The sequence below is a fragment of the Alternaria conjuncta genome (genome assembly GCF_024043145.1).
Source record: "Alternaria conjuncta strain BMP 0040 chromosome Unknown scaffold_9, whole genome shotgun sequence".
In the NCBI taxonomy this organism is placed as follows: domain Eukaryota; kingdom Fungi; phylum Ascomycota; class Dothideomycetes; order Pleosporales; family Pleosporaceae; genus Alternaria; species Alternaria conjuncta.
Window position 1 is genome coordinate 161,385 of NW_026250098.1, and position 23,988 is coordinate 185,372.

At 54.3% G+C, this 23,988-nt stretch overlaps 5 protein-coding genes across 5 annotated transcripts; 2 read left to right on the forward strand and 3 right to left on the reverse strand.

Moving 5' to 3' along the window:
* Positions 1–2,151: 2,151 nt before the first annotated feature.
* Positions 2,152–3,883, forward strand: J4E85_006499 (uncharacterized protein; the record flags this gene model as incomplete). The annotated part of the gene is made up of 4 exons (XM_051470736.1): positions 2,152–2,366; positions 2,413–2,526; positions 2,588–2,668; positions 2,719–3,883. The coding sequence occupies 4 exons, from the start codon at positions 2,152–2,154 to the stop codon at positions 3,881–3,883; spliced, it is 1,575 nt and encodes a 524-aa protein (XP_051324946.1).
* A 2,983-nt stretch (positions 3,884–6,866) lies between these two features.
* On the forward strand, positions 6,867–7,691 carry J4E85_006500 (uncharacterized protein; the record flags this gene model as incomplete). Its single annotated transcript, XM_051470737.1, has 2 exons — positions 6,867–6,918; positions 6,973–7,691. 2 exons carry the CDS (start codon positions 6,867–6,869, stop codon positions 7,689–7,691), a joined length of 771 nt encoding a protein of 256 aa, XP_051324947.1.
* Positions 7,692–8,138: 447 nt separating this feature from the next.
* On the reverse strand, positions 8,139–9,273 carry J4E85_006501 (uncharacterized protein; the record flags this gene model as incomplete). Its single annotated transcript, XM_051470738.1, has 3 exons — positions 8,139–8,787; positions 8,839–9,178; positions 9,243–9,273. 3 exons carry the CDS (start codon positions 9,271–9,273, stop codon positions 8,139–8,141), a joined length of 1,020 nt encoding a protein of 339 aa, XP_051324948.1.
* A 499-nt stretch (positions 9,274–9,772) lies between these two features.
* On the reverse strand, positions 9,773–18,570 carry J4E85_006502 (uncharacterized protein; the record flags this gene model as incomplete). The annotated part of the gene is made up of 5 exons (XM_051470739.1): positions 9,773–13,561; positions 13,645–13,946; positions 14,414–15,469; positions 15,552–18,320; positions 18,369–18,570. 5 exons carry the CDS (start codon positions 18,568–18,570, stop codon positions 9,773–9,775), a joined length of 8,118 nt encoding a protein of 2,705 aa, XP_051324949.1.
* Positions 18,571–21,565: 2,995 nt separating this feature from the next.
* On the reverse strand, positions 21,566–22,747 carry J4E85_006503 (uncharacterized protein; the record flags this gene model as incomplete). The annotated part of the gene is made up of 1 exon (XM_051470740.1): positions 21,566–22,747. One exon carries the CDS (start codon positions 22,745–22,747, stop codon positions 21,566–21,568), a length of 1,182 nt encoding a protein of 393 aa, XP_051324950.1.
* Between the last annotated feature and the right edge of the window lie 1,241 nt (positions 22,748–23,988).

Sequence of the window (23,988 nt, forward strand, 5' to 3'; positions counted from 1 at the left end):
GGAAAGACGACGTGAAGGGTGGAAATATATTGTTCATGTGGGTCCACGATGCTGAAACCGCCGGAGGGATGGCTCGATAGGCTGTACACCTTGTAGAGGAATGCGGCCATTATTGTCTCCGGCTAGCTGGCTCGATCTCCGGATAATCGCATGCATCCTTGATGACACATGTTCGACGGTCCCGACGTATGGCCTGATACATCTACTTAGGCAGGTGAAGTTGTCCGGGCTGATGTGCATCGATTCCTTCTGGGACAGGTTCACGCTTCACTTCAAAGTATACGTCCTTCCGAATGAAAAGCTCTTGAGTGCTGTGCTGACTCCTCCGATGGGATTCTCGTGTACTCATGCGATCCAGGTTGCCCCTCATATCATTTGTTCCAAAACTGCTTTCCGCAACATAGGGCTTCCTGTTGACACTGACTGCACCATCGCTGGCATGTCTTCGTTTTCGTGATGTAACGCTGTGAACACGATCAAATCGAGACATGGGCAGACTTTCGCTGTGGTCGGACTGCGTAGTGCTGTGATGTATGCTCGACATGTGGCCGTAACCGCCTGAGTCTGGAGAGCATCCAACGCCTACTTTCTGACCACTGCCAGTGTCAAAACTGCGAATGAAGGAGTTGAGGCATGGTAGAGTTCCAGCTATGAGTGAGACGCAGAGCTGGGATTGCTGATAGATCAACGCTGTTGTCCGCTCGACGCCGGGATTCTCGCCACGTAACGAGCTTCTCCAAGTCCGGTAGAACAGGCCGGCAAGCATGAGAAGCGGAAGCCTTAGCGAAAAAATCCCCAGTATCTCCAACTTGAGGGTAGTCTTCATCTGAAGATCGCGACATAGATACGTGGGGATGAGGGCGAGCGCTAAGTCGGTTATTCCATCCGTGACGATGATGATCATGTAGCGAGTTTCGATACCATGGCAGACATCAGAGATTTTCCTTGGCGACAAGCTCTCTTTGGTGCAGCTAGCTGAGACTAGCACCGCGGATACTAGTGTCCACGTTACGATGATCCCGATAACCACATTACATATTGCCCAAGCGCGTTTCATGTCGCGCGTGAAGAGGCGTCGTACCAGCAATACCAATGCAATCTTGGAAAAGCCGAGAGATATGTAGATAAAGACTTGACAATGTGAGTAAGTCTGTGAATGTGTTAGAGAAGGTTTCGCGCTGGAAAGGGTCGCCTTACGGTGGCCATCCGCGAGTACTGCTCGCTGTCAAGACGTCCAAAAGCTTGTGCCAGGCCAGATGACAGCGAAACGAGGAGTAGCGAGAATTGGGTAACGCTAGCCACCTGTTGTTGTTAATCTATCGACGCAGGCAGTGTCAAGCTGGGAGCAACCCTACCTGCGCAATCAGCATCGCTAGGTCATCTAGTCCCAGCATACGCCGTCTGATGAAGATCCGTGTCAGAAATGTGAGGCTAGTATAAATGAACTCGAGAAGTGCGACAATGTACAAGATCCCACTGCGATCGTCAGGCGTAATCCGCGCCCAGCGATTGCCGTCTTGCGCCGTAGCGGACATGCTGGGGTTTGGAGATGCGCGTGAGCGTCGATTTTGGCTGATGAGCCATAGCTTCGACCATGAAGTTGAGAGCGCTTGATACAGCCCTTCGACTGTGCCGCAGCCATCTCACTGTCATCGCGTCTGTGCTCACCCATGCGAGGGATTGCCCGTCTCGTCTCAAGGAAGCTGGATGAGCCAGCACTGGGCGCGTAGCCGAAACGCCTTGCGCAAGCGAGCCGCACTGACAAGGCACCCGGATTGGCAGCATGTCGCAGAGGTGCGAAGGATTGAAGTTGCATTGCGGCTCGAAGGCCGCTTCCCCCCACCGAGCGGCGTGCTAGCCTCCATTGAGCCTTGGCCGCCCTCGAGGCCCGTTCCCTGCATCGTCAACGTGCATTTACCCATCACGTTCTCTCGGTTTTTTCATCTGACCGCTGGCCGTCGGCTTGAGCCGCTGCTTTCAAATCTCTTCTGTACTGTTGAGGCAGGTGCAGTTGCGCCATCTGCCGCATCCTTTCTGATGTTACCGAGGCATGCTGCACTCCAGTCTCTGTGCTAATCGTGTCACACAGTGAAAACTTTAAGATTCGCGCTCATTCTCTTCAATTTTGACTCTACACACCTCTTTCTAATCATGTCGGAACTCAAAAATCGGGCTACTACCGTAGCCCAGCCTCTTGAGAACGAGTCGCAACAGGATGGCATCGCTCCAGCAAAGAGGGGGACCGCTGGCGACCAAAAGGACATGTATCGTATGGGAAAGCGACAGGAGCTGCGACGAAACTTCGGTTTTGTGTCGATATTCGGATACAGCATGGTGTTGATGGCGACATGGGAGACCATTTTAACGTGGGTATGCATGAACCTTTGATCTGCACTGTCTGACACCCAACAGAACTCTCATCATCCCATTGACCAATGGTGGCACCGGTGGCGCCATCGTCATGTTCCTCGCCACAGCGGTGGGCATGGGCTTTGTCATTGTTTCAATGGCTGAGATGGCTTCAATGTGCGTAGCGACCCGTTGCTGAGATCTCCTCGATCCGAACCAATCGCTGACGAACATGAAGGGCTCCTACTTCCGGTGGACAGTATCACTGGGTGTCTGAGTTTGCGCCCAAGAAACACCAGAAGTTCTTGAGTTACCTCGTGTAAGCTTCCCCGAGTATATCCACAAGGCAGATCACTAATCGGGTACCAGTGGCTGGCTTTGCGTGCTGGGTTGGCAGACCGGAATCGCATCCATCGCCTTCCTTGCTGGTGGTCAGGTCCAAGGACTCATCATCCTCAACAACCCCGACTACGTCCCCGAGCGATGGCACGGCACCCTCCTGGTCATCGCTGTAGCAACTTTCTCGATTCTGTTCAACACACTCCTGGCTCGTAAGCTACCTCTCGTCGAAGGCATCGTCCTAGTCCTACACATCTTTGGGTTCTTCGCTATCTTCATCACCATGTGGGTGCTTGGGCCGCGCAGCCCATCCAGAGAAGTATTCGGTGGATTCCAAGACAACGCTGGATGGGGCAGTGTGGGCCTGTCTGTGTTGGTGGGACAGCTCTCGCCAATCTTCTCTCTCCTGGGTGCAGATGCTGCTACCCATATGTCGGAAGAATTGAAGGACGCATCGCACACACTTCCCCGTGCCATGATCTGGACAGCAGTCGTTAACAGCAGTTTGGGCTTCCTCATGCTAGTAACCTTCTGCTTCTGCCTCGGCGACGTCGAAAGCGCCATCATGTCGCCGACCGGGCAGCCCCACATCCAGATCATGTACAACGCTACGCAGTCCATTCCAGGTGCTACAGCTCTGGCATCGATCACGACTATCATGGCCGTATTTGGATGCGTCAACAATGTGGCAACATGCTCGCGCCAGCTCTTCGCCTTTGCTCGCGACCACGGTGTTCCCTTCAGTGCCTTCCTATCCCGAGTCCGACCAGGCTGGGATATCCCTCTCAACAGTGTTCTTGTGTCCTTCGGTATTGCCATTGGTCTCTCCCTCATCAACATCGGCAGCACCGTGGCATTCAACTCCGTCGCATCGCTGGGCACGTGTGCTCTCCTCTCGTCCTACATCGTCAGTATCTCATGCATGTTCATCAAGAGATGGAACAGAGAGCCCCTCCTCCCCTGCAAGTTCTCGCTCGGTCGCGCCGGCATCTGGGTCAATGGCGTGTCCGTTGTGTATTTATGTGTAGTGTTGGTGTTCGCCTTCTTCCCCACATTCCCGCACCCAACACCTGATCTGATGAACTGGAACATCCTCATCTACGGCGTTGTCGTAGTATTCTCTCTTGTCTACTTCTTTCTCAAGGGGCGCAAGGTGTATGTTGGGCCGGTGGAGTATCTCAACAAAGATCTTTGAGTGGTAGCCTCATCCTGGGAAAGTATGGACGAAACGGACTAGATGGCATGGGGGTACATAACCGTTATTACTGTTTGTCGTTGTACAATGAAGAACCGTAACTTGCCCGTATACCAACCTTCCCAAGACCAATTACCCATCTTCGCCCAGGCTGTTCGGCCCGTGGATCAAGGCCACTATTACAGTGTCGTCGGCGATACAAGCTTGTCGAGTCAAACATCATCCTCAACAATATGTACTTCCACCAACTCCACCCTTATGTTCGGCTCGCTAGGGGAGATCGCGGGCTGAACCAGCGTCGTGTAGATGTATGCGCCCGACACTGATACTGATTCGGTATGGTCGTATCGCAATATCCCTAAGGCCGATTCTCTGCACCCAATCCTCAACATAGCTATTGACTGCAGAGCTTTGGCTTCGAATTGGACCGTCGAGGTTTTCGTTTGGCTTCCAAGCCATCCACGGTTCTACCGCTGAACGTGTGATCTCTAAACGCAATTGAGGATTGCTGAAGGTCCGAGGAACAACATAGACAACAGATGTGACAGCTCGCTCGAAAAAGTTACTCCAAGCGTCATTGGATCGTACGTCAATGAGGCTTTTGAGGCAGACTATGTCCTTCTCAAAGAACTTCTCAAGTTTGATCGTCAGCTCGGGCGCAGTCAATAGCAGTCGGATTAAAGGAGCGAGGTCGATATGGACGGGTCTTTTCTTTAATGGACTCAATATCACTGTGCCATGTGCTTTCTCCAGTATGGGGAAAGATACGGCCACGAATTTTGCTAAAGTAGCGACGTCTGGGACATATGCGGGAATGCATTGGTGGTGCATAGGAAGGAACTCGTTCCGGAGCAGGCGACAAACTTGAGTAAGACCGAAAGCCTGCCGTCGAAGTCGTGACCAGCCTAGTATCCGATTTGGCGTCCTGCTGAACATGCACAACGGGTAAGGCGGAGGTATCAGTCGAACCTCTTTCGGGCTTGCATCGATAACGTGAGTGTAGATGTGATTGCGGAGCTCTTCAATTATCCAAGTTGTTAGCATATTCTTCGATTCAGAGTGACAGCAGACGATACATACCTCCGGGCAGCTCCAAGAGGTAGCACCGCATGTCGCACAGCGTGCTTGACTGGGGCGGTATGTTCTTCTACTCCCTGTGCATTCGGCTGGTACACGGGGGAGATCCTGCTCGTTTGTGAGGCTGAATACAGATGTAAATATACGGTAACGGTTATATCCGTGAAGAAGGCTAGCACGGACAGCGCGTCATCAGTCGCGCCCGACTCACGGTTACTGCCTAAACGCCACTGTGAACGAGGCCGCGGACAATCTGTAGAAGTACCCAACAAAGTTCCACTGCTAGCTCCGAAGATCGGGCATCTCTTGCCATGTCCGAGGGGTGAAATAGAAATGAAGGCGTTTGCGCAGATAAGCAATGGTTTGCGCTATCTGCTGACTCATCATCCGACTCTCCGCCGTTGCCTAATCGGGATAGCGCGCTCGCCTTTACCGCGCGTTACATCCGCCTCGTATTTCCACTTGGGAATACGCAACTCCTCTCCTCACGATCCCCATCGGAGGATACTGCGACTGTTGCGGATATGGCTGACTTGGCACTCGAAAGTAACGGCGCGACATCTGCGCCGAGAAGCCGCCTTCTTGAGCTACCTGGAGGTAAACAATGCATTCCAAGGTCGAAGATTCATCGCTAACGGCGGCCACAGAGTTGCGCAATCGAATCTACGGCTATCTCATCGATGTCTCGAACCCAAAAATCGTGCGTAGCGCATCCCAGGTCCAAAGCAATTTGGTATATGTACTGATAAGCTTTGCAGTTGACAGTACATGTGGCTCGTTTCTCAAATCCGTCGAGTTTCGATCCGATTACAGCCATACCTTTGCGCTTATATCCGCGCAAGATTTCATCAAAATCTGGAGCAAAGAGAGAGTCTCGCGAAGTCTACTGGCAAAGCTCTCGACCCCTTGCGCTCGGCCCTACGCAGACCTGTCAACTTCTCCGCCGCGAACTTCTTCCGATATTCCTGAGGAGTATGCCTAATTGCACCAATATCACGAACTTAGACTTCTCTGATTGTATCTATGGTCTCAGAGACACGCTCGAAGGTTACGGTCACAGAGATATAGTTTGTGAGATCGATTCTGGGTCCCACGACTACCTCGGGGCGCTCGACCCGCTTTACTTCGTTAGCAAGTTCCCCGGTCGACTCTTAGACTTCCGTATTAGAGCTCGAACCACGAGAGTACCCAAACCAAGGGCAAAAGTACAACCGCAATGGGTCTGGGAGTACTTCATAATCCCGTCAGGCACTCGACTTGTCTTCCGCATGGAACTACCCTACTGCGAGATCATACTTGAGTTCAAGGTGCTGGCCTTTGAACCTTCGTTAGAGCCTGGTATCACTAATCCCTTTCCCGGGAGCCATGAGCTGTTGACTTGGGCGAAGGAAGTGGACCTCTTCGACAATTATAGTCATTCCTACTACGTGCTCGGTCAGACTCGCGTGTCTGCTCAGCCGGAGGATTAAAAGTCCTGGATCGATGTTGGAGAGCTCAACGCTGTAGAGTATGGCCTTGAAAAAATACGTATTGACAAGCTTAGTGGTGAAAGAGAGGACGTTCAATGGTCAATATCCTTCACCCAAACTTCAATACATATACATACAAAAGGTGCCTTCATAGTTTCTACTATCAGGCACGCACAGACTAGTATATTGTACTTGCGACTTCTCTTATTTGTAGGAGCATCTTTTCATCTATGTTTCCGATGTCAAGATCTCAAGGGAAGCATGAGGAAGGTACTGTGAAAGTAATATCGTACATTCACCACCTGCATCGTGCATCAACAGCCATACAATGACGTTTCCCTATTTAACCCCCAGATACTTAGGGCTTGACTCCTCTTCCTCGTCGTTCACCCTCATACGAGCCACCCCAATTCTCAACCAGAAGCCAAAGTTACAAGATGACTTCACACATTCCGCAACCTCAGTCACGCCTACTCCAGCTTCCCGGAGGTAAGTAGCCTCCAGCAGAACCAATTTCAGAATCGCTAATGACATTCTCTTCAGAAATCCGTAATGAGATCTACGACTACCTGGTCGTCCGCCAGCGATACATACACTTTAAACGACCTACAGCAGATGCAAATACTGCGACGCTCCGTGCGTCGAATGACCAGGCCACCCTCAGGATAGCTTTGGGTCTAGTCCACACCTGCCGGCAGCTCCGCAAAGAATTCCAACCCCTCCACCTAAAAGACGTCCACGCAACGGTGAACATTCCCGACATCAACGAATTCATTGCAGACTTCATACCAATACCAGCGACCTGCACGAATACGCTGTATATAAGAATACCACGGTCCTACTACACGGTTAACCTCATGCCACTTCTCCGCTTCCAAAACGCAGCTCCATCTGTTAAGATTAACCTTCTGGACCCTTATCGGGCCCCTGATGTTTTCGACATTATGCACAATGACCGCGACGTAGACCCACACCATAGCTTCTTTTGCTTTCTCACAGCCGTTCTTATTGCCCTTGAGAGGACGGCGGCTTGGCGCACGTACTTTCGAGACGCGATTGTTGACATGACGGTGGATCATGCCGAGCATTTCTCTTGGACCATCAAGGTCAAGAAGGAGGCAAAAGAAGACTGGATGCCTTGGAACGCGGCAACTTCACGAGAGGGCTCGTCCAGGCAACACCTGGCTGCTGCTTCGATGTGGAAGATGAGGATTGGAATGGGCCATATAATCATGCCAAACGTTGTTGTAGCCTCGGATTAGGTCGGGCGCGGGTTCACAAAGCAATCTGTAGTGGGCTGAGGATGGGAGAGGTTCCTGGGCCAAAGGCAAGGAAGTTCGAGATGCAGGCGGTTTGTTGAGGCTTGTAGTAGCTACAGGACGAACGTCATACCCACGATGAATTGAGTGCCAATAACCTTCCACGCTTTCATACTCCGTGATGTCAAGATTGAACCACGCCTATGCAAGCTGTTTATGAGCCTATCGCCAGGCGACAGCTTCGCTTACAAGACCTCCTATATCTAGAGTACTATAGTATACACTATGCTATCTATAGAACAGCGACTATGTTAAGCCTATAACCTTTTTTAAAAACCTAAAAAACCCTTTTAAAGACTTCTTTCTAACTAATTTATAAGTCTTTTGTTTATACGGAAACACATGAATAATTAAATGATCATTTTTGAACCACGCTCCACCCCAACCCCCCTACATCGCCCCATGAACAATCGCACTTATCGCACTATAATCAGTCCCGTACCCATCATCCTCATCATCGACATCAAACCCCCTATTGCCTTTCACCGCCCACATCACTTCCTCAAGCATCTCCTGTTCCTTCATCGCTTGGGTAATTCTCGGCTGCTTCACCGTGCCATTCTTGTACACCTTCTCCCAATGCACAGTCGGATGCTGAAACTGCACTTCCAGCTTATTCTTGCGACCTGGCGGCCTAGTGATCGCTCTTAGCACATCGGAGAAGTTGTCTTGTGCAGCGTTGATCGCGCGGCGCAGGTCTAGGTTTTTGAGTTTGGGTGCGCTGACGGAGATGACGGGATCGTCGGCCATGGGTTTGAGATTGTCAAGGTTTAAGTTCCCTGTACGGCCGTTGTGGCCGGTAATGCTGAGCGAGGTGATGTTTGGGCATGCTGTGAGAATGGGTGGGATGCATGTTCCCGTGATGAGCAGGGCCGAGTCAAGCCGCAGGGTTTTGAGGTTCGGGCACGCGTGTGCTAGACGAACTACTGCATCGTCGGTGATGGGCATGTTTGTTTTACCAAGACGCGCGCCCAAACCTATCTTCTCCAATTTTGTACGAAAAGCCTCGTCTGCAGTAGCGATCGCGTCAAGATGCGCGCTGTCACGTGAGTCAGCCCCGCCCGCTACGTCCAGGAACGCGGTCACCTACTCCTGCACCACAAAGTCTGGTCCAAACTCGATTTCTTTGATGCCAGCTGTGAATCCCAGCTCCTCTGGCTTCCATTCTTCAAGTTTGGTGAACACGCGTTGCACTTTCGTTGGCTTCTTGCCAGTTGATGTACGTGATCCTCGCGCGTTGAGCCCGGACTTTTGTTGCTGGCGCTTTCGGGCTCGCTCGGCTTTCTGCTCGTCAGTGCGGCCCTTCCATTGTCGCTTTGCTGGCGCTGCAGATTCCATGGCAGCCTTGGGACTCCAATGCGAGTAGGTAAGATGATCGTCTAGGCGGATGAAAGACGTTGGCGCTCGTGATGGTTGGGCAGCGAGGGACGCTGCCTTATTTGAGACGGAAGCTCAGGCCATTGCAATGCGCAATCGAATGAGCAAGGGGTTTACACCCTTGAACGCTGATCGACACCCATGACATCGTGGTTGTATGGATTGCGATCCCCTCGTTTTCAGTTTCGGGCTCTCCGATCGAGATGATGAGGGGAACCATCGCGACTGCAGAAACAGGTTCTAGGCGATAAGCGTCGACTAGACACGCGCCTTCCTACGTAGCTCTACCAACAGCCACTCTCCTATAGCACGACGTAGCCCACACATCGGCATCGCAGGTCCTGATTTCGTACCAATGGATCATCATTCGTATCGTATCACCGCCGAAGCAGCTGCTATATGCTACCTGACTCTCGCGAGCCCTCATCACCGATCTAAAGAAACAAGAACATAGAGCCATAGATACAATTACAGATGCCCACCCATCCATCTTATGCTGAAACCCAACGCCAAACACCTTCGGTGATTAAAATGTAGTAGGAGATCCGTCAGTGGTATAGAACAATACGACCAAGCCAAAACGCCAATGTTGTCCGTGTGGAACCCCTTCCCCAAATGTAGATGTGTGTTTCTCTTATACTCCAAACTCAAGTGATTCGCCTCTTCAACCCTCCGAAGAGTCCTTTGAGACCACTGGACTCTTCCTTCTTCTTCCTCCTGTCGCGTCGGTCGGTCTCGCCACGCCTGGGCCTGGGACGGTCTTCACCATGGTCTCGAGCGCGGGGTCGATCCGACTCTACTCGACGACCACCAGATGGCCGTTCTTTCTCAACAACGGAGATACGGCGTGTCTTGGGGCGTTCTTCCGGTTTGGACATACGCCTGCTTCGACGACGCTCGCGTCTCTCCTCGTCTGAGATGGAGATCTCACCGACAACCGCAGCTGCGTCCTCGATTACCGGTGATTCGATCGTCTCGATGGGTTTCGGTTCTGGCTCGTATTCGAAAGGCTCTGGTGGCGGCGGCGGGAGATCCTCAGGCGGCGGAGGCGGTGGTGGAAGAGAAACTCCTCCGTCCCGTCCACCAGAGATTTCGTGTTCAGGACGACGCATGAAGCGTCGCTCCTCTTTCCACCTGTAGTAATCGGCCTCTTCCTCAGCAGAAGCGAAGCGACGTTGACTATGTGAAACACGCCGACTGCGGTGCATACGATCTGGGCGCTCTCGGCTCTGATCTGATGACATGTCTCGGCTCGAAGGTCGTTCAATCTCCGGTTCTCTTCGCGAAGACTTGACAGGTGTAGCTTCTAGCGTGTTGGCGCGGGCACGAGACGATCTCGACGGTTTCGCAGACGGTGGCGTCGCTTCGGGCTTTGAGCGGCCAAAGATGCCACCGAAGAGACTACCACGCTTCACGTTCGGTGGAGTCTCTCGAGTACTCAGACGCCTGCGCGGCGCACTACGAGGAGGGGTGTCGTCGACTACTGGTGGCAGCGGGGGTGGAGGTGAAGCGCCATCGTCGTCTTCCTCTGCTGCTCGGCGAGCAGCATCGCGAGAAAGATCAACAAGCTCTTCCTTTGGTTTCAGCAAGCCAGCTGCTTTGGCTGCTTCCCGCTCCGCCCTCCTCTGACGCCGTAATTTCCGAGCCTCTTCTTCTTCGCGCGCCGCCTGCTCAATCGCCTCCTGTTCCAGGCGCTTCGCCTCTTTTTCAGCCTCATGTCTTTGTCTCCTCTTCTCGTGTCGAATGCGTCGCTCCTCTTCTTCCTGGGCGAGCTTTTGCTCTTCTTTGAGCTTCTTGCGTTCCTCCATGGCCCTCATTAGCTCTTCTTCGGCACGTCTCACTGCTCGGCGTCGTTCCCGATGCTCCAGCTTTCTCGCCTCCTCTTCTGCCTTTAAGCGAGCAGCGTCTGCGGCAGCAAGTCGCTCCTTCTCAGCTCTCTCGGCCCGCCGGGCTTCGCGTCGCTTCTGTTTATCGGCTTCTTCGTCAACCTCCTCGACGGGGCGACGCTTGCTGTATCTCTCTTCACCCCTGGGTTCTCGGTAGTGCGAGCGGTACGGATCCGGGTACGCCTTCTGTATGTCGCTTCCACTACTGGCTATCTCAACCTCGCGCAATTTGGCCCTTCTGCGCTCGGCCGCTTCGCGCTCTGTCATGCTGTCGCGGCGCCTTGTTCTTGGCGCATCAGGAACGGCAGAGGCTGGCATTATTGGTCGCTCCATGATACTAGCGCCACTTTCGCGTCTGCGGCTTGGCCGGTGCTGGCTTTCACGACGGGTGTGCGAATGTCGGCGGCGGGTCTTCTCACGACTGGGTGTATCGGCTGACGGCTCGTCCTCAACTGCAAAGTCGCGCTCCCTGTCCGCGCGGTCATCAACGGTATGGCCGACTAATGCAGCAGCGGCGGCACCAGTAATCCCAGCAGCAGCAACAGCAGCCACAGATGGTAGAGGTGAAGGTGCGCTTGGAACTTCATCAACGTCGAGGGACCGGTCTGCCGGTGCATCGTCGTCGGCCTGCTGGGGTTCGGGACTCTCTTCATTGACCACCTCGGCTACGGCCTCTTCAACCTCCACTTCTGGGGCTGGTACCGACTCCTCCACATCCTGGTCTTCCAGGGTCTCTTCAGCGGCTGTATCCGCCGCTACTGGAGCGGGTTCCTCGGGCTCCTGCGTTGGTTCTGGGGTCACCTCAGCTGGTGCTTCCGGTTCCTCAGGAACGCGTTCAGTCGGCGGCTCGGGCTCGGGCTCTTCGACAGCAGCTGGTGATTCAGGTTCTGGCTGTTCCTCCTCAGGGGCTTCCGATGGTGCTTGTACCTGTTCTTCCTCGAGCTCGACATCAGGCGACGATGCCGGCTCTTCTTCATTCGTTGCTTCCCCCGGGGCTTCGTCTGCCGCAGCTTCTTCGACATCACCGCCCTCTACCACTGACTCGGCGGTCTCAGCAGGCGCTTCTTCTACCTCCGCGGCAGCCTCTTCAGGCGGTGCATCCTCTTCTGGGGCTGCCTCTGACGCAGGTGGAGCATCTTCAGCACCGTCGTCGTTCGCTTCGCTGGCTTCAACCACTGATGGCTCATCTGCCTCCCCCGTAGCTCCAGGTCCGTCGTTTGATTGGCCATCCTCACTAGGTGGCTCTGGTGACTCTTCAGCAGGTGGTGCAGGCTCGACCTCTTCCGCCTCTTCAACGAATGAAGGGTCGGCATCAGCCACAGCAGATTCTTCTTCCTGGGCCGCATCGGGGCCTTCATCGGCTGCTCCATCTGGCGTCGCCAACGGTTCTTCGGGGTCCGCAGCCTCCTCTGCCGGCGGCTCCTCTGGTTCATCTGCAGCTGCATCCTCGTCTTGCTCAACAGCTTCCGCTTCTGCTTCCGGCTCTGGTTCTGCTGCGACTGACTCAGGCGATTCTGGTTCAGCAGGCTCTTCCGTCTCTTGCTCAGCCACAGATGCATCTCCCACTTCAGATGCCGGGTTCTCGACTCCGTCGGTGGATGGATCTTCGGTAAGCGGTGCGGCGGTGTCTAGCTCCTCCCCATCCACTGTAGTCGGTGCAGCGTCGTCATCAGCCTCAGCAGGGTCTTCCAGCGGTGCAACGGACTCTCCAGCCTCGCTCTCGCTGCCAGATTCGCTGACTTGAGAAGCATCGTCGCCCTCGTCTTCCTGGGCAACTTCCTCTTCTGGTTGGGGTGCATCCGCCGGCTCAGACACCTCGGTGGCTGCTGTGGGCTCCTCTTCAGGCTCAGCAGAATCTTGTGACGAAACTAGTGAATCGTCGTTCGCAGAATCTTCTTGAGTGATAGCACTGACATCATTCTCGTCATCCCCTTGCTCCTCCTCGACTGCTTCGAGCGCAGCATCAGACGGATCTTCGACCTCTGATGCTGGAGACTCTGCAGCCGGGACGATCTCAGAGGTTGCGACATTGACTTCGAGTGATAGACCTGGATGCGCCTCTGTGACGGCGGCCGATTCGGCAGGCGACTCCGGACTCTCGGAGGCTTCTGGCTCGTCGGGCTCGGCAGCATCGTCCACTACCATGGAGCTCTCTGGCTCTTCTTGAGAATTTGAGGAGAGCCCGGAAGCAGCATCGTCATCGGAACCGGCATCGTTGTTAAGGATTGACTGATCTTCCTCCGGCTCTTCAGGCTCAGCAGCAGTGACATCAGCGACATCACTCGGCGGTGCCTCTTCGGCATTCGTTGTTTCATCTTCAGCGGTTGCTGAGTCAGGCGCGTCGTCGGCCTGGGGAACTTCAGAGGCAGAAGGTGCGGCAGACACCTCAGATCCAGACCAGTCATCATCTTCGGACTCGGACCCAGAGTCGCTCCCCGCATCGGATCCCTGCTCTTCTACTGGTTCATCATCCGGCTCCGGTCCCGTGTTGGCTCCGCTGGAAACCTCCGAATGCTGTGGCTCCTCATCGGGCCCAACGTCCTCATGGACCTGCAACGAATCAGTATACCCTTCTGAATGGCGAACGGCATCAGGCAGATGTAGGTTCGGAATCAATCACAGCTTATACATACCACTTCCGGCACCTTTTTGGCCGGCATGTCTGGTGCAGAGTCGGGCTCGGCTTCAGCTAGCGCAACGTTGGCAGCTACAACATCATGGTCGGTTTGTTCGGAAATATCTTGAAGAACAACTGGATCGCCCGCGGCGTGTTCGGTCTGCTTTTCTTCGACCGTGGGGTTTTCAATTGGCGTCTCAACGTCAGCCTCTCTCGAGACAGGGTCTGGGCTGACTTCGCTTGTCGCGTCAGCTGGGATGCTTGCGCATGTTTCGTCGGTATTGTCGTCGAGTTTGGGTAAAGGTGCTTCGGTCTCAGCTGCACTGGTCAGCGGGTACGGTGCATGGCCACTTTTGGGTGGAGGAAATTATCGCTGCTGTACAAGTAGAAGTGCAATCACGAAAAAAAAAGAAGGTGAGATTCAGAGGTGACGGGGATGTCGGGAGCCAAAAGACAAGCGGCAGAGCTAGCGCGGAGCAAAACCACGCATCTTGGAACGTCGACAAATTGCGATGCATCTATCGCAGCCCGAGACTCATGGCGACACACATGCTTCCACGTGACGATAAGCTAGTCGCAGCGGTGGCAGAATGTCCGCAGAATGTGCTGGCAGGTGGGCCAAAGGAAAATATGGGGCGTCCAATGGGGCAAGCCAACCGCTGCTCGCTAGCCCGATCCGCCGCTGGCATGGCGCGCTATTGTCGAATCGTGCGTAATTGAGCCAGCGAAAAGAAGTGCAGACGGACATAAAGATGTGAAACACAAAAAACATAGGAGATACGTACCTGTGCATGAATCTGGATTCTCCACGTCATCGGGTGTAGCCGAGACTATGACTTGCTCGCTGTCCTTGGCAGCCTCGCTACTCACCGCTGGCTCCGACTCGTCGACTGGCGATTCGTGTGCACTCGCATCGTCTTGTGCGTCTGTGCTCGCATCGGTGATGGCACTCTCCTCTGGAGCTGCTGGCGCGCTCACCTCTGGGGCGGGTTCTTGAGCTGCAGGTGCATCGCCAGCTGCAAGCTGTGCCTCTTCAGTGCCTTCATCAATACGTGTCTCAGGCGTCTGATCCTCCGCGGAAGCATCGGCTGAGTCGCCAGTCTCTTGTGGCTCGGATGGTTCTGGCGATATTTCAGAGGTTGAGGTTTCGTTCTGTTCGACGACCGCTGGTACGGCCGCGGACATATCGTCCTTGGTAGGTTCATCCTCGTTGACATCGGCTGAGACGACGGCAAATTCATCGACGTCATCGGCAACCGGAGCAAAGGTTGCAGTGTCAGACGGCTGAATGACCTGTACAGTCTCGGGCTTGTCCTGGTCTGGTGACTTCTCATCCTCATGTACAGGCTCTGATGAGTCGTGTGCGACGCTCTCTTGATCGAAGTCTTGATGCTCAGAAGGATTGGTCTCGCTCTCACCGGGTTGTGATGAGGCATCGTCGTCCTTCTCCCAGTCCGAGATGCCCATGTCAGAAACATCGTCCTCGTCTTGCTCCCAATCGGAGATATCCTGCATGGTGTCGGCGGTTGGCAGTTCTTCGTCGCTCGCCTCAACCTCCATTGTAGCAACTTCGATGGGTGCCATATCAGCAGTGTCTTGTGCCGATGTAGTAGGCTCCTCTGGTGTTACATCAGGCGTGGCTTCCGTCGTTTGCGTGTCTGTCTCTTCTGGTGTCGACGCAGCTTCTGGCTCCTCGGTGGAGGAATTGGTCTCGTCTTGTGCAGCGGTCGGCTCACTGTCGCCTTCGCCGGAGGCTGGTACGATAGCTTCGTCTGCGGGAGCAGGTTCGGGTGCGTCCGTTGCTTCTGAGGCTTCCGCTGTGGAGTCAGGTTGGAGCTCACCTGTAATCTTATCAGCATTGATTACAAATAAATTTGCTTGAACGCGGCTCGCTGTGCGACAGTAAGACATGTGTGAACTTACCGGTGGTATCAGCGCTAGCCTCGTTTGGCTCAGCTACATCCATGACCGGCTCAGTACTTGCAGGCGCTTCGGCATCTGCAACTTCAGGCTTGTCTTCGCTCTCAGTTGACGGTGTGTCGCTAGATAGAACTGGCGCAGACTCCGGAATTTCCGCAGCATCAGAAGATTCCGGAGCAGGATCTTGATCAGGTGAGGATTCAGGTGCATTGGCCTTTGCCTCAGCTGCAAGTATTGAAGCCACGACAGCGACGTCTGCCGGCGACGCTGAAGTCCATGCTCGAGCTTCCTCGACTTCGGGACTTGACGTTTCGATGTCTTGCTTCTCATCCGGTGATGGTTCTTCTTGAGCAACGCTTGTTTCTGACTTTGGTTCAGCGGCATCCTCAGCAACTTCAGTAGGAACAGGCTCGACAGCTGAGGTTTCCTCGATCATGGGTGTTTGTTCATCAACTGGCGGTTCTACCAGCGGAGCTGGCTCCTCGGCAGTAGAGACGTCTTCGACGATAGCCGGTTCCTCGGTAGAGGGCGTTTCGTCGACAACGGGTGCAGCCTCAACTTGGGCGGGCTCCTCGGTAACAGGTTTATCCTCTGTCTCTGATGCTTCTTCGACAGGAGAAGAATCCCCGAGAGTCGATGCATCTTCACCAACAAGCGTGTCTTTGGCGGCTGGGACGTCTTCAGATGGCGCTGTATCCTCGGTGGCGGGCGCCTCGGGCGTGGCGTCAACTTCGGGAGCTTCTTGGGAGGCGCTAGCTGTCTCTTCGGTGGAAGGTGCTTCCTCAGGCGCAGCTGTCTCTTCAGCAGGGGGTGCGAGTTCGTCATCAACTGCGTCTTCCACGGCTGGAGCATCATCAGTAGCGGATATCTCCTCAGCAGCGGGTGACTCTTCAGCAGCTGGGGTTTCTTCAGCAGTGGGTGTCTCTGCACCCACAACGGCCGGTTGTTCCTCAACAGGAGGTGCCTCTCCGACAGGAGGCGCTTCTTCAACAGCAGTTGCCTCTTCAACAGCAGTTGCCTCTTCAGCAGGAGCTGCCTCTTCGGCAGGAGTTACCTCTTCGGCCGGAGGCTCTTCGACAACAGGTGCCTCTTCGGCGACGGGTGCCTCTTCGACGATGGGTGCCTCTTCGACAACAGGTGCCTCTTCGACAGCAGGAGTCTCTTCAGCAGTGGGAACTGGCTCTTCAACAGCAGGAGAATCCTCCACAGCTGCCGGTGGCTCTTCTGAGCGATCAGCTTCCTCAACTGCAGGTTCCTGTTCAGCTGCCGGCGGGGCTGCTTCCTCCTGCTCCGCAACAGGCTCTTCAACAGGAGCTGACGTTTCCTCGACGGAGGCTTCTGCCTCAGCGGGCTTCGCATCCTCTGGTGGTGACGCCTCAGGCTCGACCGCATCCGCACTCTCTGTTGTAGCTTGTTCCTGTTCTGGTACCGCTTCGCTCGATGGCTGTGGTTCATCGGCTGGAGCGTCTGCGGGCGCTTCTGGGGCAGGGGCTTCTGGAGCTGTTTCTGCGGTCGGCTCGACTGGAGGTGGAGAAGTGTCTTCAGTGACTGGATCGGGTGGGGCAGGCTCCTCTGCTGTGGCATCAGTAGCTGGAGCTTCTTCGACAGGAGCAGGATTGTCGGATTGCGGTGGCTCAGCGGATTCCGCAGACGCATCTGCCGGTGATGGCTCGGCTTCAGCTGCTGGCTCGGGAGCGGCGGGAGCTAGCTCCTCGATCGGGGGACTGTCCGCGACTGCCTCGTCTTGTTCCTCCACCACATCCCCGTTGACAGCGGCCTCTTCTACCGCAGGCGGATTATCGGTCGGTGGCGGCGGGGGCGGTACTGTCTCGCTTACGATCGACCCTGAAGCGTCTTCGGTAGGTTCCTCGATGATGACGCTTTCAGAGACGTCTGAAGAGGGGGCATCTCCATCGGTGATTACTGTCGACCTGTCGTCACCGCTGCCATCACTGCTAGATTTCTTCCCTCTTGATTTGCTAGTCATCACCTTCTCACTGGCCAATGCCGAGAGCAATGAACCCCTTCGCTCCTTCTTGATAATGCCGATCGGAACGAAGACCTTCTTCTTCTCCTCTTTCGGTGGCGAAGGAGGTGGAACGGATGTCGATGGCTTTCTGGGGCGGATGAACGCGGTGGGCTTGCCTTTACCATTCCCCCACTGTTTCTTCTTTTTGCCTATGCTTGCGGCGTCTGGGTCTTTGGTGTCAGAGGCAAAATGGACAAACTTCTCGGTTGGGGATTTCGGAGGCTCTTGAGCGGCCTGCTCGGACTCACCACTTTTCTCACTCTCTACGACTACTGGCTCCGGTGTTGCATCCGCCGGTGGCGCTGGTGGGGCAGGCGGTATAGGGGGTGCAGGCTCACTGGGAGGTACTGGCAGAACTTCTGGTGCTGACGGTGCTGGAGGTGCTGCTGCTTCGGGTTCTGCAGGTGGTGCCTCTACCGGTGCTGGGGGTGGTGGTGGAGGCGGCAGTACGTCAACATTCGCGGCATCGCTCGGTCCTGGAGGCTCGTCTTTGACATCCTCGGTCACAACTTCAGCTGCCACAACGTCGTCAACACTACTTGATGGTGCCTCTGCTGGCTGGGTTGATGGATCTTCTGGTGTTGGTTCTGCTGGGGTTATTGCCGCAGATGCTTCTGCTTCTGCTGATGGCTCTTCTGCCGGAGGTGCTTCTGATGTAGCCGGTGGTGCGGCTTCTTCAGGTGTGACCTCTGCTGCTGGAGTTTCCTCCGGAGCAGCTGGAGCAGCCGGAACATTCTCTGGATCTACAATGGTCAATTGGACATGTTACGCATGATACATTCCAAGCATACCTGCTTGTTCGGCATTGCTGCTCTTCTCATCAACTACTTGCGTATATGAGAATACTGGTGTAGGTGGGACTACTCGACGATAGACGGGTTGTTGGGGCTTCGGTGTAGTCGCCGTAGCATAGAAGTTCTTCCCGGTGTTGGTGCTGCCGCTCGCATACGGGTTCGCCCATTGCGATATCGAAACATTCTCGAATTGGCGCATCGTGTATCAAACAAAGTCAGGCGCGGTGATTCGAGATCCAGAAATTCGATAAGTTGTGCTACGTGCTATAGATGTTTTCTTTGTTCCATTGCTGGTGATAACAAACGGTAGGTATGCAGAGGCGACATTAGACGTGGGGTGCGAGCATTGATTGCGGAGAGACGAATGAGAAACGGGTCAGTCTAGACGCAAAGCACAGAGGGTGGAGGTGTGCAACGTGCGTGGCTTCAATCGGCCAAAGCTGGGACGAGCGCTCAGATCAGACGAAAGAGAGGTGCAGGACAACTGTCACAAGACATGATGCGCGAAATCGTATGGAGATGCCTCGCATTGTGGGCGCAATGGTTCGGTAAGCCTCAGACTGGCATACCCGCATGCTGCCGCAGGCTCACGCTGAGAAGACGATTCTCGGCTGTAAGCATCATTGGTCCACGTAGGGAAACCCAGTTCGCTCAGGTTGATAGAGTTGGGAGCCCAGAAGGTGGGGTTTTCCACTGCGAGGGCTTTTCGATTATTGGTCCGATGATGACTTAGCTTGCAGTTGTGTCGCCAGCGCGGATCGTGGTGCAGCGTTGGTCAACGGCGAAATTTTGCGGCACCGGAAGGCTTGAGAGCGTATAGTGCGGCAAAGCGTCAATTAGCAAGGAGGGCCCTTCTCGCAACCCTCTCGATACCCAAAGAGGGCCGCGATGCAGGGGCACGCATAGGGTCGTCATGGCTAAGAGGAAAAAGTGAGGTGTTGATGGGTTGAGTGACGTGGCGTGGCACCGCGGGTCCGGAAAGCAGCCACTAAGCGACTGATTCATGAGGGCCGACCCGGGTTTGGTCGTACCTGCCACTACCTGCAGCGACGTGGGACATTCACAAAGAAGCATCCTGCTGACCCCACCACCAAAACCCTTGGTACAACGAAGCCGTCGCATAGCATAGCGGTATGGAGGGGCCTCCGGTGTCATCGACTTTAGTCGCAGCTCCAGATCGCGATGCTGCGACTAACTTTCCTCGCTGTCCAATCTTCGACGGAGGCCATTGGTGACGTGCATCCAGTCGACGATAGGTGGAATTGATTATGCAGCGGTTATCGAGGCTTTTCGAAAAGACGCGAAGGGTAAGGAAGATTACCCAGAATGGCGGGCGAATCTATTGTCAGTACGTGTTCGCAGCTCAATGCTCAATGCCCCAATCAACGTAGATGAGTTGATTACCGCGCTGCAAGCGAGCATGTCGTCAGATGCGCTCATGTAAGCAGTTCTGGATTCATCTAGCCTGAGGATGGGTCTGGGTCACGTGAGTAGGATCATCTATGAATGGACGAATCTGAAGCTCTCTCTCGGATTTACTTGGCAGGCAGTCTCATTCGACGGATGTTCGAAGCGTCACATCAACTCATCTAAGGAAAGCGCTGAACAGGTCTAAAGACTACTTTGTACACTGGGATAGAAGAACGAGACCAGAGGACTTGGAGCCGATGTAGGGTATTCATTTCTCTTGATTGAGCTGTTACCAACAATTCGCCTATGATGAATTCCATAATATCATTTCGAGGCCGAAATAAGTCTAGCTGCGAGCGCCATCAATTGATGTTCTCTGATCTACTACACTCATCACGTGCCCACCTCAATTGAGCACAGCTACCCCCTAACGATCAAGAAATCTCTCACCATTTTCCCAATCGACATACACCCACCACGTCCGCGTACTCCCTCTTCATCTATCCCCATAGCCGCCATCCATTCCCGATTCACCTCTTGATCCCTCTTGCATTTTTCGCACTCACGCCTCTTCCCCCTGTGCTTCTTATGAGATTTATGCGGTATCGTCGTAACATGCACATCCGTCTTCGACCAAACACGCTGCTCAAGTGTGTGCCAAGTAGTAAGATTCATTGTAGGCGGCAAAGTGGGTGATGCGGATGTGAGCGTAATAGTAGGTGTGCTTTCGAAATAATCGCTGTTACTCAGCACTATCGTGGGTGGGTTTTGCCTTTCATAAGACGGCTTTGCTTCCTCTAGTGGTGTGTAGAGTCGCTTTGGATTGAGTACGTTCATCCAGTCGAGGGTCTCGCGCCATTCTTGTGTAAGTTCGGAGCCGCAGCTCTTCCATGTCTTTTTCAGTGTTGAGGCGCTGATGGTGGGCATGGACCATCGTTGTTTTGCCGTGATTGGGGTGGGCAGGTGGGTTGTAGCCGGTGATGGTGAAGACGATGGACAGCAGACAAGGCAGTCGGCTTGGTCTTGCGCGTCGGCATAGGCGCAGGCCCAACATTGGGTGCTGTTGGCAGACATGGCTTTGTCTTTGATGCGGTGTCTTTCTGAAAGGGGATTTTTTGAAGGAGGACTGACGGATTTTGTTGATTGCAGGCGAGTGAAATATGAAGAGAGAGACTGGATATCCAAGAGAAAGTGAAGAAGACTACCATGACTGAGATATTCTGTTCTGTAAAAGAAATGGCTTTCCAAGTGTTGTGAGTCGCTGAAGTTGGTTAGCAAACCATGGTTCTAACACGATGTGTGACCAAGCACAACGTGGGCTCAAGGCAACCATTTGGCCGCAGATAGCAAACTACGTCTAAGTCTATGAACACGGAGTGTATTGAGAGAAGAATGTGCGTAAAATCATGACGTTCCTGCCCTCGCTGCCTTGGCTCTTTCCTCATCGCGCTCATGGCGCGCTTTCATGACTCACGCTACTCGAGATGAGAAGGCGCACCTCTAGCCAGCCCAGGAAGCAGTGCTATCAGTGTTCTTTTGGAAGTGTCGCTTGCGAGACATGAAGATACTCGGTTCGCCGAACTCGGCCTCCGTTTTGTATGAGTGATAAGTTTCCAATCCACTCTTGTGAGATACCGAAAACGAGCCTAATGAAGATGTTATCTAGCACGTATACTGAAAGAGATATCAGATTTACTTATATATGAACCTTGAAACCGCTATGTCGCCGCGAAAGTGGGTATCGTTCATCAGTCATAATCGTAAAAGAAGCATTCGTCTCGAGTTCAAAGTAGCACCCAGTCCACAGCCACTGTCCATTTCTCCTCGCTCACGTCAACGTCCCACATAGGTGCGCGAATGCCTATTATACTACCAGTCTTGACGAGGACACCTCCCGAGCTCCTAGCACCACCTTGGCCGGCTAGCAAGACTCTAATCGGTGTATGTTCTCCACCCATACTCTCCGTTCTGGAAGCATTATACATGCCAGCCTCAGTATCGCCGTATGCGAAGACGACGCCACCTGCATAGCACTCTACTTCTGCTGCGCTACGGCTCCGCCCTCCGCCTCTCGAGAGACTCGAGACCCGTATCCGCAGCTTCACGCCGTCTTCCCTGTCACGACCAGAGGCTGCACCGCTCCTATCCTGCGCCGCGAACCCTGTATTTGCCGTCTCGATCATCCAGGTTGTGACGGTCGAGGCAAGGCCGTTAGGTATGTATTTGCCGTTCTTTCGCGAAGGGGAGAAGATCTCAGGCAGCGGTCGAGAAGGCTTCGGGGGCGAGGTCGGGAGCGCGGGGAGTATGAAATGGGGGCGTTGCGGTGCACTCGCCGACGTGGAAGTCACCGCTGCGATGCTGGGGAATGGCGCAGGCGTCCGTGGCGGCGGAACTTTGAAGCGGTGCGTAGTCGCATTGGATACGGGGGCTGGTGTGGAGGGCTCGGATGGTTGTTGGAGTGATGGCGAGCTTGCAGGGGACATGCGACGACGCTTGTTCGTTTGGACTGATTCGAAGAGCATATCGTCTTCTTGGTCTTCTCCTCGTCTGTCCCAGTGGTTGAACTCAATGTCCCCGCCTTCGATGGATTGCATAACATCTTCGCCGTGTAGACCATCTTGCGTTTCTGACTGACTTGACTGAGACGGTTCTTCTATGCTTTCCACTCTTTCGAATTTCCTCCGTAGCTTCGGCAGTGGTGTAGCATGTGCGAATGCATCTTCCTGCGGCTCATCGCGTCTCTCCTTGGTGGTTTCTTGCGTTTGCCGAGGCGGTGCGAAGACAAAGCGCTTTGCAGGTGTCAACTTCTTGAACTGCAGCTCAGGCTTTGCTTGGGCCTTCTTTGCAGAAGCTGGTGTCTGTATAGCGAGGGCATTGCGCAGGCCAGATTGTGGTTTCTTCGTCTTCTGCGTGGAAGGCGGATTTGGCGCTAGGAAGCGGTGCGGGGAGGGCGTATGGGTCGGCATCGTATGAGCAACATCGGCGCTTGCGGTGTGTTCGATATGGCGGGTAGGTGATGTTCGGCGGTATTCGTTGTGGGTGGAGGGATGGACGTGGTGGCGAGACTGGCGAGGCCGAGGCCATCGCAAGCGCGATGCAGTCGCGAAAACGCGGGGGCGCGTGGTCAGCAGGCTGCGCGTTTGGCAGGCGCGTCACGTGTCTACAACTTCACCCTTCCCATCGCAGTAGACTCCTTCCTCGTAGCATGCCCCTATTCTTGTTTGACGGGCGGTATATTGCGCCGCGCAGAATTTAGACGCATCCTTTCCAGCCTCCGAACCAGACACTATTCTCTCAACATCCACTCTAGAGTGCATCCCGAAGGCAGACTACCACAGATATATCTCTTACAAGACTGCTTAGACATTGGTCAGGTTACTAGCTACACGAACTGTATTACAGGGTACATCGTCTGAAAGCTGGATTTTGCACAATTCAACAGTCTCGCACCGGCTCACATGTCATGATCTCAACGACGTGATAGATCCAGCCTCGGGAATCTCTAGATAAGCTTTACCGAGCTTAGATGCCTTCCGCATGTCAATTCTTGCGCGAAGGATCTGTTACAACCAAGCTCTATGTATATCATCCCACGCGCAATCTCCACAATAGTGACAACTGCCGCATGTTTCCTGATACCGGACGAATCGGGGTGCTGGCATTGGGCGTCAACTGGATTCGGCGATACCAGCCATCTTTCGCAGACCTGCGTTGGGTCTGTGGGATCGCAATGGGGTGATCTCGCGATTGGCGCCGGCCCGGGGGTGATCAACGGTATCCCAGCTTACCCTCGTCTCCATAGGAACATCCGCCAAACTCAACACAGGAGTATCGAATGGAAGCATGGACTGCGCGTAGCACAATGGGAGCGCATGGAACAACCACGCCCAGAGATGAGCGACATATCAGCAGACGTGCATTTTCTGGAGATGCATGGTTGCGCGTGGAGGGCATCAGTCTGACAGGTCGGATCGCGACAAGCCGACGCAGGGTAGAGTGATAACAGCCGGACGAAATGCAATAGAATGGCTGCAATACGAGGGTATACGCATCACAGATCCGTCCTACGCGTGTCTGTATGCAGGAGAGCCCGTCACAGCCGAGACGCGTCGTGGTTAGTGAGGCGAGGAGTGCACTCGGCGACCCAGCCACAGGATATGACATAGGCCCAAAGGAGTGCAAACAATAGCGCGACAGGCGTTCGCAG